This window comes from Alligator mississippiensis, chromosome 15, assembly GCF_030867095.1.
Source record: "Alligator mississippiensis isolate rAllMis1 chromosome 15, rAllMis1, whole genome shotgun sequence".
Lineage (NCBI taxonomy): Eukaryota > Metazoa > Chordata > Crocodylia > Alligatoridae > Alligator > Alligator mississippiensis.
In genome coordinates, this window is record NC_081838.1 from 30045027 (window position 1) to 30069257 (window position 24231).

At 53.0% G+C, this 24231-nt stretch overlaps 1 protein-coding gene across 1 annotated transcript in view; it reads left to right on the plus strand.

The window, feature by feature from the left end:
* LOC109285659 (uncharacterized) overlaps positions 1-18178 on the plus strand; it is a 29859-nt gene extending 11681 nt beyond the window's left edge. The window contains exons 2-15 of the mRNA XM_059718139.1: positions 2112-2138; positions 3042-3059; positions 3551-3577; positions 5134-5151; positions 5643-5669; positions 7235-7252; positions 7873-7899; positions 9449-9466; positions 9958-9984; positions 11542-11559; positions 12865-12891; positions 14719-14751; positions 16408-16440; positions 18123-18178. Coding sequence (XP_059574122.1) covers positions 2112-2138; positions 3042-3059; positions 3551-3577; positions 5134-5151; positions 5643-5669; positions 7235-7252; positions 7873-7899; positions 9449-9466; positions 9958-9984; positions 11542-11559; positions 12865-12883 — 244 coding nt within the window. The 3' untranslated portion in view covers positions 12884-12891; positions 14719-14751; positions 16408-16440; positions 18123-18178. The remainder of the gene's footprint in view (positions 1-2111; positions 2139-3041; positions 3060-3550; positions 3578-5133; positions 5152-5642; positions 5670-7234; positions 7253-7872; positions 7900-9448; positions 9467-9957; positions 9985-11541; positions 11560-12864; positions 12892-14718; positions 14752-16407; positions 16441-18122) is intronic.
* The last annotated feature ends 6053 nt before the right edge of the window (positions 18179-24231 follow it).

Genomic DNA, 24231 nt, shown 5'->3' on the forward strand with positions numbered 1-24231 from the left:
GGCGGAAGCAGAGCGTTCAGCTAGATTCACAAAGGGACTGGACACATCTTTGGAGGAAAGGAGCATCAGTAGGTGTTGAGAGCTGGAAACAGGAGAGTAAAATTAAGCACAATGCCCTTTCGGGAGTAGAGACAAAGAGGGGCTGCATGCTCTTGGGCTTGGAGAGGTTCAGAGACCCCCAGGGAGCACACACAAGGGGCAAGAGTCTGCCTTGTCCTTAAGCAAGTGTGGTAGAGATGGGATGACGTGGCAAAGAACAGAAAGGCTCCGCGTGTCCTTTGAAACACCGCGTAGGGGGGTGAACGCAGGTCCTTGTTCAAGCAGAGCTTGGTGCTGGGCCTGGGAAAGCAGGAACCAGATGCCACATGCTCGAGATGGGTGACAAGTGACAGCTCTGACCTTTCCTTATCCAGGAGGACAATGGGGATCAGTAACAATCCAGGCATTGGGTTTGGGCAGTCGAGCTTATAATGTCAGGGGCAGCACAGGGTATAAATCTGGCTGCTCAAGCCTCCAGCCCCACCCTGGGGACCTTGGGACCCAAGCAGAAGCTGAGATGAAGGTCCAGGTTGTGATTGCCGTTCTCCTCGTCTCCATCCTTTGCCAAGAGGGCAGCAGCACATGGGTGGTAAGAATTGAAATCACTGTCTGGGGCGCTGGCTCTTCTGGCAAAGCTCTCCCTGTTCTGTCTCAGCTCCCTATTCAGTCTTGCATTGTTGAATTGGACAGCTGGACAATACTTTCCCCCTCCCTAGGCTCCAGTGTGAGCCCTGAGGGTAACAGAGGGGACAAATGGGGCAGCTGGGAGTGAGTGAGGAGGGACCCAAGCTCTTGCAGCTGGTGCTTGTGCTGGGTCTGGGACTGCTTTGCTTCATCCTGGAAAACACTGAGGAAGCAGTGGCAAGGGGGAATGAGAAACACTCAATGGATCAGTGGGATTGGTGACTATGACAAGAAGGCGAAACCCAGAAAGTCCATTGGCAACTCTTGGGAACGGAGGTGGGGATCCTTGGAAAAGAGCCCTCCATGGGCTCTGGGCAGTGCTGTCCAAACTATGGTTAGTAGGGGCTCGGGGCTGGATATCCAGGCCCTTGGTTTGTGTTCTAGGCGCTTGGAGAATCATTTCCCAGAGATTCGCAGCTGCTTGGGTCTCATCCAGAGCCCGGTGAAGTCAAGAAGGAAAAGAATGTCCTCTGGTTTTATGACACTGAGTTTCAGAAGTGCCCGAGAGCCAGCCAAACCCTCTTGCTCCCCTCCCTGATTGTGACCGCTTCAGTCTCCGTGCATGCCTTGCACATAAGACGCTCCCCTGGGTTCTTGCAGTTCAGTTCCACCAGGGATGGAGAGCTGCTACCGCTCCCACCAGCCACCAATTGCCTGCGGCACAGAGTCAACCTTGGATGGGTTTCATTCCTGGGAATGGGAGGGAAAAAAGCTCTGTTGTGGCTACAGCTTCACTCTTATGCTACTGTCCATCCTCCTTCTCTCTTCCATGCCGGGCAATCTCAAAGCACAAGAACCCGTGGCTAATATGACAAGCTTTCTGCGCTCTCATCCCCTTTGTCACGCTACATGCCGCATCTCAAGTCAAAAAGCCTAAATGTGGAAAGGCCCTCAGCAACTCTTGTGAAGGGAAGCATGGATCCTTATTTTAGGAACCAGACATCCATGAGCTGAGGGCAGTGCTGCCCAATGTATGGTCACTTGGGGCTGAGGGTGGGAACCCAGCTCCCTGGTAATTTAAAGAATCTTTTGTCAGCGACTTTCAGTTTCTTGGCTCTCAGCCAGAGCCCGTGAAGTCAACAAGGAAAAAAAAGCTCTGTGTGTTTATGGCACTGACTTCTCAAAGTGCCTGAGAGCCAGGCAACACCTCCTCCCTGCCTCCCTCACTGAGGGCACTTTGCCCAATTTCGGCCCATTGCAAATAAGATGCTCCCCTGGGCTCTGGCAGTTCAAGAGAGTTGCTAGCGCCCCCACCAGCACCGATTGCCTGGGGCCCAGGATCAATCCTGGTTCAAGTTCATTCCTGGGAACAGGAAGACAAGCAGCTCCACCCTGGCAGCAACCTCCCTCTTACACTACTGCCCATTCTCCCTCTCTCTTTCTTGCAGGCTGAACTCCTTGGACCTCGGGGCTTGGTGAGTATGACCAGCTTCAGCCAAGTTCTTTGCTCCAACCCTCCCTGGCACACTGTGTGGTATATTGAAAATCAAAAGAGCTAAAGGCAGGGAACCAACATGGAATAAGATGCTCCCCTGGGTTCCTGCAGTCCAGTTTCAACAGGGACAGAGAGCTGCTACTGCTTTCAGCAGCCACTGATTTCCTGGGGCCCAGGATCATTCCTGGTTGTGCTTCATCCTTGCTAATGGGAGCGAAAGTGGCTCCATCATGGCTATAACCTCACACTACTGTCCATTGTCCCTTTCTCTTTCTGTCAGAGACCTTCAGGTGAGTAGGACGAGCTTTCTGTGCTCCTACTCCCCCAGTCATGATGTGTGGTGCATCTCAAGCCAAAACAGCTAAACTCAGACAGCTCCTCACCCACTCTTGAGAAGGAAGTCAAGAGCCTTAACTTCGGAGCGAAAAATCCATGGTCTTTGGGCAATGCTCCCTGAAAAACGGTCCCTAGGGGCTCGGGCCTTGGAATTTAGGCCCTTATTGGGCTTCTGGTTCCCAGAGACTTTGAGCTGCTTGGGTCTCATCCAGAGCCCAGGGGAGTCAATGGGGAAGAAACACCCTCTTGTTTTACATCATTGAATTGTAGAAGTGCCCAAGAGCTGGCCAATGCCTTCCCCTCACCTCCCCGATTGTGGCTACTTTGCTCACCACGCCCCTGTTAGAAGAAAGATGTTCCCCTGGGGTCTTGTAGTTAAACTTCAACAGGGATGGAGAGCTGCTACCACTCTGCACACCCACCAGTTACCTGGAGCACAGGATCAATCCTGGTTCTACTTCACCTCTGGGACACGGAGGGAAAGCAGCTCCATTGTGGCTACAATTTCACTCCTATGTTACTGTCCATTTTCCTTCTCTCCCTGCAGGTTCAACTCTGCAAAAGTGTGAGTATGACAAACTTTCTATGCTCCAGCCCCACAGTCTCATTACATACGGCATCTGAAGTCAAAAGTTCTAAACCTGGAAAGCCCATTGGCAAGTCAAAAAGCCTAAATGTAGAAAGGGCCTCAGCAGCTCTTGTGAAGGGAAGCGTGGATGCTTATTTTAGGAAGCAGACGTCCATGAGCTGTGGGCAGTGCTGCTGTGTGGGTTTATGGCACTGACTTCTCAAAGTGCCTGAGAGCCAGGCAACACCTCCTCCCTGCCTCCCTCACTGAGGGCACTTTGCCCAATTTCGGCCCATTGCAAATAAGATGCTCCCCTGGGCTCTGGCAGTTCAAGAGAGTTGCTAGCGCCCCCACCAGCACCGATTGCCTGGGGCCCAGGATCAATCCTGGTTCAAGTTCATTCCTGGGAATGGGAGGGCAAGCAGCTCCACCCTGGCAGCAACCTCCCTCTTACACTACTGCCCATTCTCCCTCTCTCTTTCTTGCAGCCTGGACACCATGGACCTCGGGGCTTGGTGAGTATGACCAGCTTCAGCCAAGTTCTTTGCTCCAACCCTCCCTGGCACACTGTGTGGTATATTGAAAATCAAAAGAGCTAAAGGCAGGGAACTGACATGCAAACTCTTGTGGAGGGAAGTTGAGCTGCTTATGAAAGAGTCGCATTTCCATGGGCTTCGGGTGGTGCTCTTCACAGCCTGCTCACAAGGGGCTTAAAAGTTGCAATCCCAACCCTAACCTTGGATTCTGATTGCTGACAAGAGCTACATCCAGGCACGGGGAGCAATTTTAGCCTAATGCTGGGTCTGTTCCAGTTCATGCTGGGGGAAGGCGACCTGCTATGATGTAGCTGAGATCCAGAAGCGTCTGGCAGCTGGACAACACAACCACCCCTCCTGGATCATGGCTGCTCCATCTCCTCAGGGCCTGGTGGGAATAAGATGCTCCCCTGGGTTCTGGCAGCTCAGCTTCAACAGGCACGGAGACCTGCTACTCTTGGGCAGGGAAGTCAGCATCATTAATTTAGGAGCCAGATGTCTATGGGCTTTTGGCAGTGCCCACCTAAAGTACAGTCCCTGGGGGCTCAGGGCTGGGAATCCAGGCCCCTGATTTGGCATCTGGTTCTTAGAGATTCTTCTCCCAAAGCCTTTGACCTTCTTGAACCTCGCTCAGAGCCTGGGGAAGTCAATGGGCAAGAAATGCCATCTTCTTTTATGTCACTGAATGGCAGAGGTGCTGGAGAACTGGCCAATGCATCCTCAGGGCCCACTGGGAATAAGATGCTCCCCTGGGTTCTTGCAGTCCAGTTTCAACAGGGACAGAGAGCTGCTACTGCTTTCAGCAGCCACTGATTTCCTGGGGCCCAGGATCATTCCTGGTTGTGCTTCATCCTTGCTAATGGGAGTGAAAGTGGCTCCATCATGGCTATAACCTCACGCTACTGTCCATTGTCCCTTTCTCTTTCTGTCAGAGACCTTCAGGTGAGTAGGACGAGCTTTCTGTGCTCCTACTCCCCCAGTCATGATGTGTGGTGCATCTCAAGCCAAAACAGCTAAACTCAGACAGCTCCTCACCCACTCTTGAGAAGGAAGTCAAGAGCCTTAACTTCGGAGCGAAAAATCCATGGTCTTTGGGCAATGCTCCCCGAAATACGGTCCCTAGGGGCTCGGGCCTTGGAATTTAGGCCCTTATTGGGCTTCTGGTTCCCAGAGACTTTGAGCTGCTTGGGTCTCATCCAGAGCCCAGGGGAGTCAATGGGGAAGAAACACCCTCTTGTTTTACATCATTGAATTGTAGAAGTGCCCAAGAGCTGGCCAATGCCTTCCCCTCACCTCCCCGATTGTGGCTACTTTGCTCACCACGCCCCTGTTAGAAGAAAGATGTTCCCCTGGGGTCTTGTAGTTAAACTTCAACAGGGATGGAGAGCTGCTACCACTCTGCACACCCACCAGTTACCTGGAGCACAGGATCAATCCTGGTTCTACTTCACCTCTGGGACACGGAGGGAAAGCAGCTCCATTGTGGCTACAATTTCACTCCTATGTTACTGTCCATTTTCCTTCTCTCCCTGCAGGTTCAACTCTGCAAAAGTGTGAGTATGACAAACTTTCTATGCTCCAGCCCCACAGTCTCATTACATACGGCATCTGAAGTCAAAAGTTTTAAATCTGGAAATCCCATTGGCAAGTCAAAAAGCCTAAATGTAGAAAGGACCTCAGCAGCTCTTGTGAAGGGAAGCATGGATCCTTATTTTAGGAACCAGACATCCATGAGCTGTGGGCAGTGCTGCTGTGTAGGTTTATGGCACTGACTTCTCAAAGTGCCTGAGAGCCAGGCAACACCTCCTCCCTGCCTCCCTCACTGAGGGCACTTTGCCCAATTTCGGCCCATTGCAAATAAGATGCTCCCCTGGGCTCTGGCAGTTCAAGAGAGTTGCTAGCACCCCCACCAGCACCGATTGCCTGGGGCCCAGGATCAATCCTGGTTCAAGTTCATTCCTGGGAATGGGAGGGCAAGCAGCTCCACCCTGGCAGCAACCTCCCTCTTACACTACTGCCCATTCTCCCTCTCTCTTTCCTGCAGGCTGAACTCCTTGGACCTCGGGGCTTGGTGAGTATGACCAGCTTCAGCCAAGTTCTTTGCTCCAACTCTCCCAGGCACACTGTGTGGTATATTGAAAATCAAAAGAGCTAAAGGCAGGGAACCGACATGCAAACTCTTGTGGAGGGAAGTTGAGCTGCTTATGAAAGAGTCGCATTTCCATGGGCTTCGGGTGGTGCTCTTCACAGCCTGCTCACAAGGGGTTGCAATCCCAACCCTAACCTTGGATTCTGATTGCTGACAAGAGCTACATCCAGGCACGGGGAGCAATTTTAGCCTAATGCTGGATCTGTTCCAGTTCATGCTGGGGGGAAGGCGACCTGCTATGATGTAGCTGAGATCCAGAAGCGTCTGGCAGCTGGACAACACAACCACCCCTCCTGGATCATGGCTGCTCCATCTCCTCAGGGCCTGGTGGGAATAAGATGCTCCCCTGGGTTCTGGCAGCTCAGCTTCAACAGGCACGGAGACCTGCTACTCTTGGGCAGGGAAGTCAGCATCATTAATTTAGGAGCCAGATGTCTATGGGCTTTAGGCAGTGCCCACCTAAAGTACAGTCCCTGGGGGCTCAGGGCTGGGAATCCAGGCCCCTGATTTGGCATCTGGTTCTTAGAGATTCTTCTCCCAAAGCCTTTGACCTGCTTGGGCCTCACTCAGAGCCTGGGGAAGTCAATGGGCAAGAAATGCCATCTTCTTTTATGTCACTGAATGGCAGAGGTGCTGGAGAACTGGCCAATGCATCCTCAGGGCCCGCTGGGAATAAGATGCTCCCCTGGGTTCTTGCAGTCCAGTTTCAACAGGGACAGAGAGCTGCTACTGCTTTCAGCAGCCACTGATTTCCTGGGGCCCAGGATCATTCCTGGTTGTGCTTCATCCTTGCTAATGGGAGTGAAAGTGGCTCCATCATGGCTATAACCTCACGCTACTGTCCATTGTCCCTTTCTCTTTCTGTCAGAGACCTTCAGGTGAGTAGGACGAGCTTTCTGTGCTCCTACTCCCCCAGTCATGATGTGTGGTGCATCTCAAGCCAAAACAGCTAAACTCAGACAGCTCCTCACCCACTCTTGAGAAGGAAGTCAAGAACCTTAACTTTAGAGCGAAAGATCCATGGTCTTTGGGCAATGCTCCCCAAAATACGGTCCCTAGGGGCTCAGGCCTTGGAATTTAGGCCCTTATTGGGCGTCCGGTTGCTTAGACAATCTTCTCCCACAGACTTTGAGCTGCTTGGGTCTCATCCAGAGCCCAGGGGAGTCAATGGGGAAGAAACACCCTCTTGTTTTACATCATTGAATTGTAGAAGTGCCCAAGAGCTGGCCAATGCCTTCCCCTCACCTCCCCGATTGTGGCTACTTTGCTCACCACGCCCCTGTTGGAAGAAAGATGTTCCCCTGGGGTCTTGTAGTTAAACTTCAACAGGGATGGAGAGCTGCTACCACTCTGCACACCCACCAGTTACCTGGAGCACAGGATCAATCCTGGTTCTACTTCACCCCTGGGACACGGAGGGAAAGCAGCTCCATCGTGGCTACAATTTCACTCCTATGTTACTGTCCATTTTCCTTCTCTCCCTGCAGGTTCAACTCTGCAAAAGTGTGAGTATGACAAACTTTCTATGCTCCAGCCCCACAGTCTCATTACATACGGCATCTGAAGTCAAAAGTTCTAAACCTGGAAAGCCCATTGGCAAGTCAAAAAGCCTAAATGTAGAAAAAGCCTCAGCAGCTCTTGCGAAGGGAAGCGTGGATGCTTATTTTAGGAACCAGACGTCCATGAGCTGAGGGCAGTGCTGCCCAATGTATGGTCACTTGGGGCTGAGGGTGGGAACCCAGCTCCCTGATTACTTAAATAATCTTTTGTCAGCGACTTTCAGTTTCTTGGCTCTCAGCCAGAGCCCCGTGAAGTCAACAATGAAAAAAAGCTCTGTGGGTTTATGGCACTGACTTCTCAAAGTGCCTGAGAGCCAGGCAACACCTCCTCCCTGCCTCCCTCACTGAGGGCACTTTGCCCAATTTCGGCCCATTGCAAATAAGATGCTCCCCTGGGCTCTGGCAGTTCAAGAGAGTTGCTAGCGCCCCCACCAGCACCGATTGCCTGGGGCCCAGGATCAATCCTGGTTCAAGTTCATTCCTGGGAATGGGAGGGCAAGCAGCTCCACCCTGGCAGCAATCTCCCTCTTACACTACTGCCCATTCTCCCTCTCTCTTTCCTGCAGCCTGGACACCATGGACCTCGGGGCTTGGTGAGTATGACCAGCTTCAGCCAAGTTCTTTGCTCCAACCCTCCCAGGCACACTGTGTGGTATATTGAAAATCAAAAGAGCTAAAGGCAGGGAACCGACATGCAAACTCTTGTGGAGGGAAGTTGAGCTGCTTATGAAAGAGTCGCATTTCCATGGGCTTCGGGTGGTGCTCTTCACAGCCTGCTCACAAGGGGTTGCAATCCCAACCCTAACCTTGGATTCTGATTGCTGACAAGAGCTACATCCAGTCACTGGGAGCAATTTTAGCCTAATGCTGGGTCTGTTCCAGTTCATGCTGGGGGGAAGGCCACCTGCTATGATGTAGCTGAGATCCAGAAGCGTCTGGCAGCTGAACAACACAACCACCCCTCCTGGATCATGGCTGCTCCATCTCCTCAGGGCCTGGTGGGAATAAGATGCTCCCCTGGGTTCTGGCAGCTCAGCTTCAACAGGCACGGAGACCTGCTACTCTTGGGCAGGGAAGTCAGCATCATTAATTTAGGAGCCAGATGTCTATGGGCTTTAGGCAGTGCTCACCTAAAGTACAGTCCCTGGGGGCTCAGGGCTGGGAATCCAGGCCCCTGATTTGGCATCTGGTTCTTAGAGATTCTTCTCCCAAAGGCTTTCACCTGCTTGAGCCTCGCTCAGAGCCCGGGGAAGTCAATGGGCAAGAAATGCCATCTTCTTTTATGTCACTGAATGGCAGAGGTGCTGGAGAACTGGCCAATGCATCTTTAGGGCCCGCTGGGAATAAGATGCTCCCCTGGGTTCCTGCAGTCCAGTTTCAACAGGGACAGAGAGCTGCTACTGCTTTCAGCAGCCACTGATTTCCTGGGGCCCAGGATCATTCCTGGTTGTGCTTCATCCTTGCTAATGGGAGCGAAAGTGGCTCTATCATGGCTATAACCTCACACTACTGTCCATTGTCCCTTTCTCTTTCTGTCAGAGACCTTCAGGTGAGTAGGACGAGCTTTCTGTGCTCCTACTCCCCCAGTCATGATGTGTGGTGCATCTCAAGCCAAAACAGCTAAACTCAGACAGCTCCTCACCCACTCTTGAGAAGGAAGTCAAGAGCTGTAACTTCAGAGCGAAAGATCCATGGTCTTTGGGCAATGCTCCCCGAAATACGGTCCCTAGGGGCTCGGGCCTTGGAATTTAGGCCCTTATTGGGCTTCTGGTTCCCAGAGACTTTGAGCTGCTTGGGTCTCATCCAGAGCCCAGGGGAGTCAATGGGGAGGAAACACCCTCTTGTTTTACATCACTGAATTGTAGAAGTGCCCAAGAGCTGGCCAATGCCTTCCCCTCACCTCCCCGACTGTGGCTACTTTGCTCACCACGCCCCTGTTGGAAGAAAGATGTTCCCCTGGGGTCTTGTAGTTAAACTTCAACAGGGATGGAGAGCTGCTACCACTCTGCACACCCACCAGTTACCTGGAGCACAGGATCAATCCTGGTTCTACTTCACCTCTGGGACACGGAGGGAAAGCAGCTCCATTGTGGCTACAATTTCACTCCTATGTTACTGTCCATTTTCCTTCTCTCCCTGCAGGTTCAACTCTGCAAAAGTGTGAGTATGACAAACTTTCTATGCTCCAGCCCCACAGTCTCATTACATACGGCATCTGAAGTCAAAAGTTCTAAACCTGGAAAGCCCATTGGCAAGTCAAAAAGCCTAAATGTAGAAAGGGCCTCAGCAGCTCTTGTGAAGGGAAGCGTGGATGCTTATTTTAGGAACCAGACGTCCATGAGCTGTGGGCAGTGCTGCTGTGTAGGTTTATGGCACTGACTTCTCAAAGTGCCTGAGAGCCAGGCAACACCTCCTCCCTGCCTCCCTCACTGAGGGCACTTTGCCCAATTTCGGCCCATTGCAAATAAGATGCTCCCCTGGGCTCTGGCAGTTCAAGAGAGTTGCTAGCGCCCCCACCAGCACCGATTGCCTGGGGCCCAGGATCAATCCTGGTTCAAGTTCATTCCTGGGAATGGGAGGACAAGCAGCTCCACCCTGGCAGCAACCTCCCTCTTACACTACTGCCCATTCTCCCTCTCTCTTTCCTGCAGGCTGAACTCCTTGGACCTCGGGGCTTGGTGAGTATGACCAGCTCCAGCCAAGTTCTTTGCTCCAACCCTCCCTGGCACACTGTGTGGTATATTGAAAATCAAAAGAGCTAAAGGCAGGGAACCGACATGCAAACTCTTGTGGAGGGAAGTTGAGCTGCTTATGAAAGAGTCGCATTTCCATGGGCTTCGGGTGGTGCTCTTCACAGCCTGCTCACAAGGGGCTTAAAAGTTGCAATCCCAACCCTAACCTTGGATTCTGATTGCTGACAAGAGCTACATCCAGGCACGGGGAGCAATTTTAGCCTGATGCTGGGTCTGTTCCAGTTCATACTGGGGGGAAGGCGACCTGCTATGATGTAGCTGAGATCCAGAAGCGTCTGGCAGCTGGACAACACAACCACCCCTCCTGGATCATGGCTGCTCCATCTCCTCAGGGCCTGGTGGGAATAAGATGCTCCCCTGGGTTCTGGCAGCTCAGCTTCAACAGGCACGGAGACCTGCTACTCTTGGGCAGGGAAGTCAGCATCATTAATTTAGGAGCCAGATGTCTATGGGCTTTAGGCAGTGCTCACCTAAAGTACAGTCCCTGGGGGCTCAGGGCTGGGAATCCAGGCCCCTGATTTGGCATCTGGTTCTTAGAGATTCTTCTCCCAAAGCCTTTGACCTGCTTGGGCCTCGCTCAGAGCCTGGGGAAGTCAATGGGCAAGAAATGCCATCTTCTTTTATGTCACTGAATGGCAGAGGTGCTGGAGAACTGGCCAATGCATCCTCAGGGCCCACTGGGAATAAGATGCTCCCCTGGGTTCTTGCAGTCCAGTTTCAACAGGGACAGAGAGCTGCTACTGCTTTCAGCAGCCACTGATTTCCTGGGGCCCAGGATCATTCCTGGTTGTGCTTCATCCTTGCTAATGGGAGTGAAAGTGGCTCCATCATGGCTATAACCTCACGCTACTGTCCATTGTCCCTTTCTCTTTCTGTCAGAGACCTTCAGGTGAGTAGGACGAGCTTTCTGTGCTCCTACTCCCCCAGTCATGATGTGTGGTGCATCTCAAGCCAAAACAGCTAAACTCAGACAGCTCCTCACCCACTCTTGAGAAGGAAGTCAAGAACCTTAACTTTGGAGCAAAAGATCCATGGTCTTTGGGCAATGCTCCCCGAAATACGGTCCCTAGGGGCTCAGGCCTTGGAATTTAGGCCCTTATTGGGCTTCTGGTTCCCAGAGACTTTGAGCTGCTTGGGTCTCATCCAGAGCCCAGGGGAGTCAATGGGGAGGAAACACCCTCTTGTTTTACATCATTGAATTGTAGAAGTGCCCAAGAGCTGGCCAATGCCTTCCCCTCACCTCCCCGATTGTGGCTACTTTGCTCACCACGCCCCTGTTGGAAGAAAGATGTTCCCCTGGGGTCTTGTAGTTAAACTTCAACAGGGATGGAGAGCTGCTACCACTCTGCACACCCACCAGTTACCTGGAGCACAGGATCAATCCTGGTTCTACTTCACCTCTGGGACACGGAGGGAAAGCAGCTCCATTGTGGCTACAATTTCACTCCTATGTTACTGTCCATTTTCCTTCTCTCCCTGCAGGTTCAACTCTGCAAAAGTGTGAGTATGACAAACTTTCTATGCTCCAGCCCCACAGTCTCATTACATACGGCATCTGAAGTCAAAAGTTTTAAATCTGGAAATCCCATTGGCTAGTCAAAAAGCCTAAATGTAGAAAGGCCCTCAGCAGCTCTTGTGAAGGGAAGCGTGGATGCTTATTTTAGGAACCAGACGTCCATGAGCTGTGGGCAGTGCTGCCCAATGTATGGTCACTTGGGGCTGAGGGTGGGAATCCATCTCCCTGATTACTTAAAGAATCTTTTGTCAGTGACTTTCAGTTTCTTGGCTCTCAGCCAGAGCCCCATGAAGTCAACAAGGAAAAAAAAGCTCTGTGGGTTTATGGCACTGACTTCTCAAAGTGCCTGAGAGCCAGGCAACACCTCCTCCCTGCCTCCCTCATTGAGGGCACTTTGCCCAATTTCGGCCCATTGCAAATAAGATGCTCCCCTGGGCTCTGGCAGTTCAAGAGAGTTGCTAGCGCCCCCACCATCATCGATTGCCTGGGGCCCAGGCACCCTATGGCACAAGAGTCTTAGTGGGCTAAAGCCAGGGCAGGGGGAGAGGAGAAACATCAGCAGCAGGGACCTATATTCTCTCCCAACTTTAGTTCTTAGTGGAGAAACCCAGAGATCCAATATGGAGATCTGACCCATGTGAACTGCCCTCTGCATATGAAGGCTCCCAGGTGTATGGTGCTGGAGCTGAGCTCAGCAGAGCTTATCTATGAATGGGCACCCTCATGGCTGCTGGGTGCTGGGGCCCTTGGAAATCCCGCCTTCATCATCGCTGCTCCAGCCCTACAGAGCTCCCCAGAGAAGCTTCACAAGCTTTTGTCTCCATATGTGGCCTCATCCCAGTCCTTTGAAACAGCTGGGAACAGGTGCTGGCCTGGGTCCTTCCAGCTCAGGGCCAGAGGAATCGAACCCGTCCTCAGCTCCTGCACCAGGGGCTGCCCTGGGCCAAGTCTGGGTATGCTGAGATGGGGAAAGGGCCGGCAGCTGAGCTCCACAATGGAAGACCAAGAAGGGCAGGACGGTTCCTCGGTTAGGGTGTGAGTGCCTAGTACTTGCCAGCTCTCTGCTCCCAGCTACCTGGAGCTGCTTCCTTCTCCCTCGGTGCTGGGCCCCTTCAAAACACCACCGCTGCTTCAGATTTACATAACTCCCCTGGAAAGCTACACTAGCCGTGCTGGGGCACAGGATCAATCCTGGTTGTGCTTCATCCTTGGGGATGGGAAGGGAAAGAAGCTCCATTGTGGATACAGCCTCACTCTTATGATGCTGTCCTTTCTCCCTCCCTTCCTAGACTGGAGGCCTTCGACTAGAATGTGGGGTGAGTACGACGTTTCTTTGCTCCAACTCTGTACCCCTCTCCACCCCGTGCTGTCCAGTTGGGTGCTGCATCTTAAGTCAAAAGAACTAAATCCAGGAAGCGCCCCGGCCACTCTTGGGAAGGGAAGTGGGGTTCCTTCATTTAGGAGCCAGACGTCCGAGGGCTGCAGGCAGTGCTGCCCAAAGGACGGTCACGAGGGGCTCAGGGCTGGGAATCCAGGCCCCTGATTTTGGTTACGATTTCTTAGAGAATCTGCTCCCGGAGACTTTCAGCTGCTTGGGTCTCATCCACAGCCCAGTGAAGTCTATGGGGAAAAATGGGCCCACGGGCTTCTTCCATTTCAGTTGCAAAAGTAACTGAGGACTGGCCAAGACATGCACCACTGCACCTTCATTTTGGCTGTTTTGCACTTTTGGCTTGAAATTCGGGGCACTCTGGCTTTGGTTTCCAAAGGGACAGAGCCCGCTAGTCTTCAGGAGAAGCTGCCAAAAGAGAAAATCACTATTTCTTCCCCCAAGGGCAGCTGAGCCCCTTTTGCCACAGATGGAAACACAGATCCTCTCTGCAACCAAAGCTGGAGAGAGGGCAGGGCAGGGCGATATCACAGAAACCAGTTGGTTCAGAGGCACGAGCTTTCTTAGGCCCCAGGCTCCTTCATATGATGCTACAGGAGTAAAACCATGTAGCCAAAAGCAAGAAGAACTCATTTCCCAGCGCTTGCTTGAGAAAACAGCCATGGTGAGTCTCTCACAAAAGGAAGTATTTCCAAAGGTTTCATGACCATAAGACGTGCCTAAGTCTGAGCGGTTCCAGCATGGGCCGGGGACTGATGGGAGAGCTGGACAGTGTCTCCCAAAATGATGTCCAGGACAAAAGGCTTCTCTCCCTTTCTGAACCAGATCAGGGCCAAAAGGAGCTTAACGATCAGCACGTGAGACACAAGAAAGAATGGGACTTGGGCAGATTAGGTACGAAAATACTTTCAGAAATGTTACTGCCTTCTGGCTTTCAAGACTTTAAAAAATGAAGCATCCAACCATATGCTCCCACTGTCAAATTCCTCTCACTGTGACCCAACAGTCCCGATGGCTCTCGTTCATGGTCTGGGGGCTTCAGATTAAGACCCAGGACCAGGTCCAGCAACAGGAGGGAAAACAAAGGAAAGAAACCAGTTGATGGGCTCTGGTGGGAGAGGGCTTCCAAGGAGATCAAGGAGCAGAGTGAGAAGCTTCCCATGGCTTTGTCCACTAAGTCCAGGCTGTGATGGTAGAGCTGTCCAGAGCCCACTTCACCCGCTGAAAGTCATGGGCATGTGAGGAGAGCCTTCTGAGGTAAAAAGCCTGGAAAGCCAGAGAGGAGCACCAGCAGCAGACACCCATATCCTCACCCGAATTTGGCTTGACATGGAGGAACCCAGAGATACTACACGGAGATCATGTCCATCTGAACAGCCCTCTGCATAGGAAAGATCACGCGTGTCCATGGCGGAGGCCAACGCCTGAAGAGCTCTTCCATTAAAGGGCACCTGCCGGCTCCTGGACCACTGGGAAATCCTACCCACGTCTCGGTGCTCTAGCCCTGCATAACTCCCAAGCGAAGCTGCCCAAGCTTTTACAACACTCTGTGGCTTCATGCCAACCCTTTGAACATTTGGGAACAGGTGGTGGCCTACGTGCTCCCAGCTCGGGGCTGGAGGGATTGTAGCCATCCTTGATTGCTGTTTCTGGGACTGCACAAGGCCAAGCTTGTAGCTTTCTAGTGCATCATCCTGGAAAACAGGGCAGAGGCAGCTGTAAGAATATAAGGTCACTTCTTTCTCCCTTCTAGGCAACAACGACTCCAGTGCCTACAGATGGTGTGGTGAGTGCAAGTCTTCTGTCTTCTTTGCCTTCATTGCCTCAGGACGCCTCAGGGAGGACACAAGTCTCAGGGCATAAATAGGGTGGTCAGTCTGGGATCCTTGGGTGGAGGAGCGGACCGGCACCTGAGCTCCACTGTGGATGACCGGGAAGGGGAGGGAGGGTCCTTGGTTAGGTTGTGGGTGCCAAGAAGCTTGGGAGCTCTCCTCTCCCAGGAGCCGTGAACTTCCTCCCTCTCCCTCGGAGGGATCCGAAGCTCCGTGATGTTCGAGGAAACAACGGCTCTCCTCGGCTTCGGTGGCAAAGGTCCAGATGAGATTCAAACCTGCCTTCACCTCGTCTTACCCAGTGACAGCCATGGGCGTCCGAGGAGGAGAGCCCTTGTGTGCTGAAGCCTGGAAAGCAGGGGTGGGGCAGCACGAGCAATGACCCATGTCCGTGCCCGACTTCAGCTCTTCGTGGACGATCCCAGAGATGCAATCGGGAGATCTCACCCATGTGAACTGACCTTTGCATTTGAAGGCTCCCAGGTGTATGTGGTTGGGGCTGAGGCAGGCAGAGCTCATCTCTTAATGGGCACCATTGGAGTTGCCGGGTGCCGGTCCCCTTGGCAATCCAACCCTCATCATTGCTGCTCCAGCCCGGCAAAACTCCCCAGAGAACATGCCCAAGTTTTGCCTGTTTCTGTGGCTTCATCCCAGCCCTTTGAAACCGATGGGAACAGGTGCTGGCCTGGGTCCTCCCAGCTCAGGGCCAGAGGAATCGAACCCGCCCTCAGCTCCTGCAACAGGGGCCACCCTGGGCCCACGAGGGATTGTTGCCACCCTCGATTCCTGTTTCTGGGACTGCACAAGGCCAAGCTTGTAGTTCTCTTTTGCATTCTCCTCGAAAACAGAGCAGAGGCAGCTGTAAGAATACACGGTCACTTCTTTCTCTCTTCTAGGCAACAACGACTCCAGTGCCTACAGATGGTGTGGTGAGTGCGTCTTCTGTCTTCTTTGCCTTTTTTGCCTCAGTACACCTCAGGGTGGACACAAGTCTCAGGGCATACCTCAGGTGATCAGCCTGGGCTCCTTAGAGGCAGACAAGCTTTCTTTCCTCCAGCCCCAGTCCCATTGCGTGGTGCATTTGAAGTCAAGAGCTCTAATCCCAGAAAGTGGGGTTCTTTAGTAAAGAACCCAAAGTCCATGGGCTTTGGGCAGATCTCCCCTCACTATGGTCACTGGGGGCTCAGGGCTGGGCATCCCGGCCCCTGCCTCAGCTTCTGGTTCCTTAGAGAATCTCCTCTGAGAGACTTTGAGCTGCCTGGGTCTCATGCCAGGCCTTTGGAAGTCAGTGGGAAAACAGGCTGCCAGGCTTCCTGCAGCTCCGTTCTGGAAGGAACTGAGTACTGGCCAAGACATGCAGCACCATGCTCTCCTTTCGCCTGGTGATGAAACGAAGGACACTTTGGGTTTGGTTTCTAAAGGGATGGAATCGAACCCGCCCTCAGCTCCTGCACCAGGGGCCACCCTGGGCCCACAAGGGATTGTTGCCACCCTCGATTCCTGTTTCTGGGACTGCACAAGGCCAAGCTTGGAGCTGTCATTTGAATCCTCCTGGAAAACAGAGCAGAGGCAGCTGTAAGAATACAAGGTTTCTTCTTTCTCTCTTCTAGGCAACAACGACTCCAGTGCCTACAGATGGTGTGGTGAGTGCAAGTCTTCTGTCTTCTTTGCCTTCATTGCCCCAGTACACCTCAGGGTGGACACAAGTCGCAGGGCATACCTCGGGTGGTCAGTCCAGGCTCCTTGGGTGGAGGAGCGGACCGGCACCTGAGCTCCACTGTGGATGACCGGGAAGGGGAGGGAGGGTCCTTGGTTAGGTTGTGGGTGCCAAGAAGCTTGGGAGCTCTCCTCTCCCAGGAGCCGTGAGCTTCTTCCCTCTCCCTCGGAGGGATCCGAAGCTCCGTGACGTTCAAGGGAACAACGGCTCTCCTCGGCTTCAGCGGCAAAGGTCCAGATGGGATTCAAACCTGCCTTCACCTCATCTTGCCCAGTGACAGCCATGGGCATCCGAGGAGGAGAGCCCTTGTGTGCTGAAGCCTGGAAAGCAGGGGAGGGGCAGCACGAGCAATGACCCATGTCCGTGCCCGACTTCAGCTCCTCGTGGACGATCCCAGAGATGCAATCGGGAGATCTCACCCATGTGAACTGACCTTTGCATTTGAAGGCTCCCAGGTGTATGTGGTTGGGGCTGAGGCAGGCAGAGCTCATCTCTTAATGGGCACCGTTGGAGTTGCCGGGTGCCGGTCCCCTTGGCAATCCAAACCTCATCATTGCTGCTCCAGCCCGGCAAAACTCCCTAGAGAACATGCCCAAGTTTTGTCTGTTTCTGTGGCTTCATCCCAGCCCTTTGAAACCGATGGGAACAGGTGCTGGCCTGGGTCCTCCCAGCTCAGGGCCAGAGGAATCGAACCCGCCCTCAGCTCCTGCAACAGGGGCCACCCTGGGCCCATGAGGGATTGTTGCCACCCTCGATTCCTGTTTCTGGGACTGCACAAGGCCAAGCTTGTAGTTCTCTTCTGCATTCTCCTCGAAAACAGAGCAGAGGCAGCTGTAAGAATACACGGTCACTTCTTTCTCTCTTCTAGGCAACAACGACTCCAGTGCCTACAGATGGTGTGGTGAGTGCGTCTTCTGTCTTCTTTGCCTTTTTTGCCTCAGTACACCTCAGGGTGGACACAAGTCTCAGGGCATACCTCAGGTGATCAGCCTGGGCTCCTTAGAGGCAGACAAGCTTTCTTTCCTCCAGCCCCAGTCCCATTGCGTGGTGCATTTGAAGTCAAGAGCTCTAATCCCAGAAAGTGGGGTTCTTTAGTAAAGAACCCAAAGTCCATGGGCTTTGGGCAGATCTCCCCTCACTATGGTCACTGGGGGCTCAGGGCTGGGCATCCCGGCCCCTGCCTCAGCTTCTGGTTCCTTAGAGAATCTCCTCTGAGAGACTTTTTGCTGCCTGGGTCTCATGCCAGGCCTTTGGAAGTCAGTGGGAAAACAGGCTGCCAGGCTTCCTGCAGCTCCGTTCTGGAAGGAACTGAGTACTGGCCAAGACATGCAGCACCATGCTCTCCTTTCGCCTGGTGTTGAAATGAAGGAGACTTTGGGTTTGGTTTCTAAAGGGAGTGTTATTGGATATTTGCAAGCTCTTCTTCATCCAGTCAGCTCAAGATGACACTCTGCGCAGTGCTGTGGTTCATCCCGCACATCGCTGTGTCTGAACACCAGTAGCTACAGAGGGGTTGGGTAGGAAGGAGGGGCAAGGCATCGCTCGGGGAAAGGGGAGCGTTCCTGTCGGATCACCTGTGCTCACTGCTCTTTGCCATCTTTCCCCCAGAGATAAGATTGGACACTCCTGGCAATTCCTGGCATGGTGACAAAACTGGAAAGACCAACAACCGCTTGCTACACCTGCTGCTTCGCTACCTCCCCTCGTCCCACACCAATCACATGCTGAATGAGCACCGTCAATCATAGCAGTAGAGATACAAGCTGATTCCTGTGATCTGCGTTGATTTGGGTTCCTGTGCTGTACCAGGGCTGCAGGAGGGTCAGGAGATCTGTTCTGCTGCCCCCGGGATGGCAAGAGCTTCACAACAATAAAGCAAATGCTTCTGTATCCACAGTTGAGTTATTTATGCAAGTCATTTCACTCTGGTTAGAATGACTTTGCTTTGTCCCATGCGCCCCCTTCACTGTCCTCATATCTTCCACCCTGTCCTTTCCCTGCACGCCTGGCGGGGAGGGCCAGGAGCCGTGATCATTCTGCCCCAGCCCCATTGTGGATCTGATGCCTGCAAAAACAACTCCTAGGTATTTCAAGTTTTCTGTCTTTCCTGGATCTGATACACAGTCCAGGCAAGTCAACCTGGAAAGTGAAACGGAAGAACCTTTGGCTCTTCATCCCAAAATCCTAATGCCCCTCTGCCCCCACCCCCGCCCCCTGCCACTCGCTGATGCTGACAGCGGGGACTGAATCTGTCATTTATTTCGTCAGGGACAACTTCAGAAAATCAAGAAATATAAGAGATGCTCCTCTCTTTGATATCACTAAATCTGAGGGGAGGGACAGCTGGGATCATAAGTTCTCTATGCCTTACTTACATCATGTTGGAGATCTCTGTCTAAACGAATAAGCACCATGAAGAACTCAAGAGAAGGGGTCAGTCGAGTGCCAGGGCAGCACCTGGCAGGAAGCAGCAGCCCAGGGACACACTGGCACCCACCAGGACTCCCAGCTCCACCAGCATCTGTGACACTGAGACGCTGGCATTTGCGGGGGCACCAGGGAAGGGGTCAGCTCAGGGAACAGGCCGTGCAGCAGGGTGGGGGATGCCTGGGTCCCCTGCAGCCTCTATGTCCTGCCTCCCACCTCCCCTCTGCTCTAAGTCCTTGCCCCATGCCAGACCAGGAGACAGCCCAATTGTCCGGGTTCACAGCCCCCTGCCCTAACTCACCAGCACCAGTGGTTTTGCTATGGCACTGGCCAATTCCTTAGTGCCCTTGGGTGAAGATCATCAGGGCCTGCCAACTTAAATATGTTACCTCCAAATTCCCCTTCACTAGGTCAGCTGTTGGTGGATTGGTATCTCCCTCATGCCAGACCAAAGTCTCATTGCGAGGTGTGCTTGTATCTGTGTCCAGGAACACAGATGCAAAGAAATCATTTAAGAGCTTATATTGGTCCATCCTATCTGTTACGAGTTGCCCTAGTCAATCCTGTAGTGGTCCTATGTTACCCTGCACCATCTTCTTGCTCCCTATGTACTTAAAGAAGGACTTTTTGTTACCCTTAATCTCTATTGCCAGCCTGAGTTCTGTTTCTGCTTTGGCCTTCCTCACTGCTTCCTTGCAAGCGGGAGCCAGGCTGGTGTACTCCTTGGTGGCTCCCCCGTGCTTCCACCGGCTGTAAGCCTCCCTTGTTTCCTTCTAGACTCTCCTGGATTACCCTTCTCAGCCAAGAGGGTTTCCTGTAGGCCTGTGTGCATAGGGAACTGTTCGATTTGGATTCGGATTTGGCCGATTTGGATGCCAGCAATTCGATTTGGAAATCTGAATCAGCTTCTGAGGTGTTTTGGCTGCTTCAGATGAAACTTGCAGAGTTGGTAGCCTCTGCTGAGAATACGAAGTCTGCCAGGTTTCATGGTGATAGGTGCAGGGGTTTCTGAGAAACTTTACCTCAAATTTTGAAAGCAAAGCTCATGTCAAGTGTGCATGTGTTAAGCCACAGTTGTGTGAAAACTGCAAGGTGGTAGCTCTTGCTGAGGCCACAATGCCGACCAAGTTTCAAGGGGATAGGTTCAGGGGTTTCTGGGAAACTGCAGCTCAAGATGCTGACAAGTAAAACTCGTGACATAGGTGACATTGTGTGTGTGTTAAGGCACCTGGGGGTGAAAATTGCAGGCCTCATAAGCTCTGCTGTGGCCACAAAGCTTGACAGATATCAAGGAGACAGGTGCAGCAGGACTCTGGGTTCTGGGGCCCTGCACGTCTGGCCACAGGCAGGCAAAACTCTTGGCATGGGTTGGTGACACAATGTCTCTGTTCAGGTGCACCCTTCCTGGTGCTGGGGCCTGTAAACAGCATGGCAGTGTGCCCCAGTGAGGCCTCCTCTTCCCCTTCAGCCTCATTCCAGTCCACCACTGTAAACAATGGCAGGTGAAAATAACTTAGCTGGCTCAGCACCAGCAGCATCAAAGGTAGCCAGACTGAAGTGTCACAGAGATTTCTTTTTATAAAGGAATTGAAAGCAAGAAGTAAAGATGTTGTGTTGGATATATGTTACTTACGGTGTGTGATGGCTTATCTTGCGTTTTTGTGTTTATATGTTTATGATGAAATAAAAAAGGAATAGTTAAATAAATATATCTTAGGAAGCTTTTGGGTTGAAAAAACTTTGTCAGGCTAAGTAAGCGCCTGCAGTTGGTGTGTCTCCTGGTCCTGGATGGAACCACTTTTCACAGCCGAGCCTATGAACTTCACTTCATCAGCCTCCTAGGTGCAGGAACTCACGGACTCCATATACACAGTGGAGTTGTGGCACACTGCGACCTGCCGGACATCTGACGCCCCAGGCACCTCTGCCCTTTTACCTGCACTGCTACATCCCCCTTTCCTGCCCACCCCCAGCCCAGCCTGTCCCTCACCCCCTGGTACTTCCATTTCCATTATCACTGACTGGTTTTCTTGCCTACATTGTGGGCCAGGCCAGTCTATGGCTTCTTTACTATTCCTTCCGTTTGGGACCAGGAGACACACCAAACGCAGGTGCTTCCTCAGCCTGACAAAGGGTTTTTCAACCTGAAAGCTGGCATCCCAGGCAGCTAAGCAGAGCTCACTGGGAGCTTCACAATTGCACTGCAACCAGCAAGCCTCAGACCTGTTAAAGACGTGACAGGTCTGGGCTTTCCCCAGCCAGGACTCTGTGTGCGCGTGTGTGTGTGTGTGTGTGTGTGTGTGTGTGTGTGTGTGTGTGTGTGTGTGTGCGTAAAATAGCTGGAGGTTATGGTGCCTCCTACCCACCTTTCACCAGGGGATCATTGGTCCTGGCATTGTCTGCCACACCACCAGCTGTCCCACCAGGCCTCCCTACCCTGGCAGGGTGCAGTGTTACCGGTCATACCCAGGACCTGGGGCCTCCTCCTTCCCCATAGTCCTAGATCATACCTCCAAGTTCATCCTGGCACTGGAGCGAGCTCATTAGGGACATGTTCTTCCCCTGCAGGCTGGTGAGGCTGTGAGTGCCCCCTCCAGCTGAGAGCGGGGCATCACCTGGTTATTCAAAAAATTTAAAAAAGGAAATTGGTGCAGATGCAGCGAGGAGGGTGGCACTGAGTCTATCTGCAGATGGAGCTTGGGGAACCCCAGCACTGGGAGGTTCACCTTTAGGAACACCAACTGCTCCACCAACGTAGGATCCAAGCAGGTGTAGTGGGGTGTCACAATGTCCTCAGCGATGCTGAGCACCCTCTCACTCAGCAAACTGGTCAGTGGACAGGACAAGTGTTGCTGGGCAACTGTGGCCTGATCCTGCCACATCTGGATGCAGCTTGCATAGTAGGCTAAGGGGTCACATTCCAATGGCTCCACATCCTCGGTGAGCTGGGTAGCCACCGAAGCCTTGGCACTACCTGCCCGAGGCTGAGGTCTGCTGCATCTGAACCCCAGCATTGAAGCCATGCCCTTGGCTCCCATTGGCAGTGGTTGGCATGGAGAAGACAGGCTAGTGCTGGTGCTGGTACTGGCATGGGTGCTGGTGCTGGGAGTTCTGGCATGGAAAAGTGGATCCCCCCTCTAACACATCCTTTCACCTCTGTCCTTTGGCCTCCCTGCCTTTGTTGACCAGCACCTGCCTCCAGTAATTGAGGGTTTTGGTGCTGCCAGTGCACATGCTCCCCTTCAGCCTCAGGTCATACATGCCCACCATCATGTGGACCGCATTGGATCTCAAGGGATCCCGCCATCTCCTGATGACCTCCTTCAGCTGCCTCACTAGTACCTGCACATCGGGTGACAGTGGTCTGCTCCAGCCAGGAACACTTATCCCCTGGAACTTCTCTAGTTGGTTCTCCAGTTCCCTCACTAGGGGGATCACGTGGCTGAGGAGGGCATCGTCAGTGCTAAGGGTCTTGGTGGCCTCGAGGAAGGGCATGAGGACCACCAACATCTGGGAGATGGTACCCCACTCAGCTCTGTTCACGGGGCTGCTAATCCTGATCTCTCCAAGCAAGGCCATCTCATGGATGGCCTTCTGTTGTTTCACCACCCTCTCGAGCATCAGGTATGTGGACTTCCACCGAGTCTTCACATCCTGCACGATTTTGTGCTGTGGGATGCTCAGCTCTGCCTGTTTCTCCCACAGGATCATACCCACTTGATGCTGCAGTGGAAGTAGCCCACCACCTTCCTGCATTTTGCAATTAGCTGGCTTATAGCACTAGTGGTGGTGGCACCATCACTGGTAGCCCTGTCCCCCTCCAAGGCATCCCGCACTATGAGGTGCAGCCTATGTACCACACAGCTGATGCCAACAAAGTTGGCATCACGGACAGACTTCACCATATTGTCCCCATTGTCACTGACCATGAACCTGTGGGTGAGCTCAGCCTGCCCATTGAGCCACCCCTGCCCCATGAGGTTCATGGCCCCCATGATCTCCCTTGCTGTGTGGGACTCATCCAGCACCTCGAATTGCAGGAGAGCCCACCGATGGCCTGACTAATTGCACCAGTGCCCTGTGAGGGAGAGTTAGGTGTGATCTCCACCCTGGCTGCTCCACGTGTCGGAGGTGAAGTTGCAGGCTACCTGTGGCCCTGCCTTGCTCAGCTCCTCCCTCAAGTACTCCCTGCATGCCTCATACAGGGAGGGAACCACCATTCTGCTAAAGATGGTGCATGCGGACACCACAAGTACTACAAGCCACCTGAATCCTGGTTGCTCAACTAGAGAGAAGGGCTGGCTATCCAGAGGAAGCATCTCCCCAGTGGTCTGTTTGATTTTGCTCGCCTTTGCAACTTGCCCCACTTTCTGTCCAACTTTCCCCCATTGTTCCAGGGTGGTCTGACTGCACTTCGGGGGAAGGGGACTTTGGAGCAACCAGTAGACTTCCCTTTGGGCATGTTCACACTGGTGCCAGGCTCAGAAGAAAGAAGGGCAAATGGGTGGTGCTTCTTGAAATGCAGCAGCATCACCGGGGTGTTTCACGTCCTTGATCTGGCTGATCTGCCTTCGGCAGTGCTGGCAGATAGCAAACCTGGGATCATCTGCTAGTTCAAAATGCTCCCACACTACGCTACTCACTCGCTTCTGGATTGAGAGTGGGGATGCTCCTTTATCACCAGTTGCCTGAGCCTCCATGACCTCAACCTCCTCTGAGGTGCTGCTTTCCAGAGAAGGAGACCTGGGTCTACGGGAATTTTGAGGGGTGTGGAGCAGAAACTCTGATTCCCACTCGATCCACAGAATTGCTTTAGCCAAGGGGCTCAGGTCTCCTGGTTCCAGCTCCAGCTCCTCCTCTGGCAGTGGGAGGCTCATGCTGGGAGATGACATTGGAGGAGACAGTGATTCTGCTGCTGGTGCCTATTTCTGGAGTTAACAGAGGTGGTGCAGGTGCAGAGATTTTGTGGCAGGCCAGTAGGGGGAGCTCCTGCATTGAGCCTCCCACCTCACTATGCCTGTCCACCTTCCAGACTCCACGTGTCGCTCCAGGGGTGTCTAAGCCCTGGCAGACCCCCTTTTGAGCCCTACCACAGAGTCCAGGATAATGTGTGCTGCCACCACCCTGAGAAGGGACTGTCTGGGACCTGTGTCCTCGGGGAAACACAGGCCTAATAGTCCTATGGGTACTCAACCCAATACAAGAACTTGGGGCACTTCCCCAAGTCGGGGGCCAAAAAGGATAGTCTCCCTTAGTCTGCAGACCCAAGGGCTTCCTAGGCATAATTAAA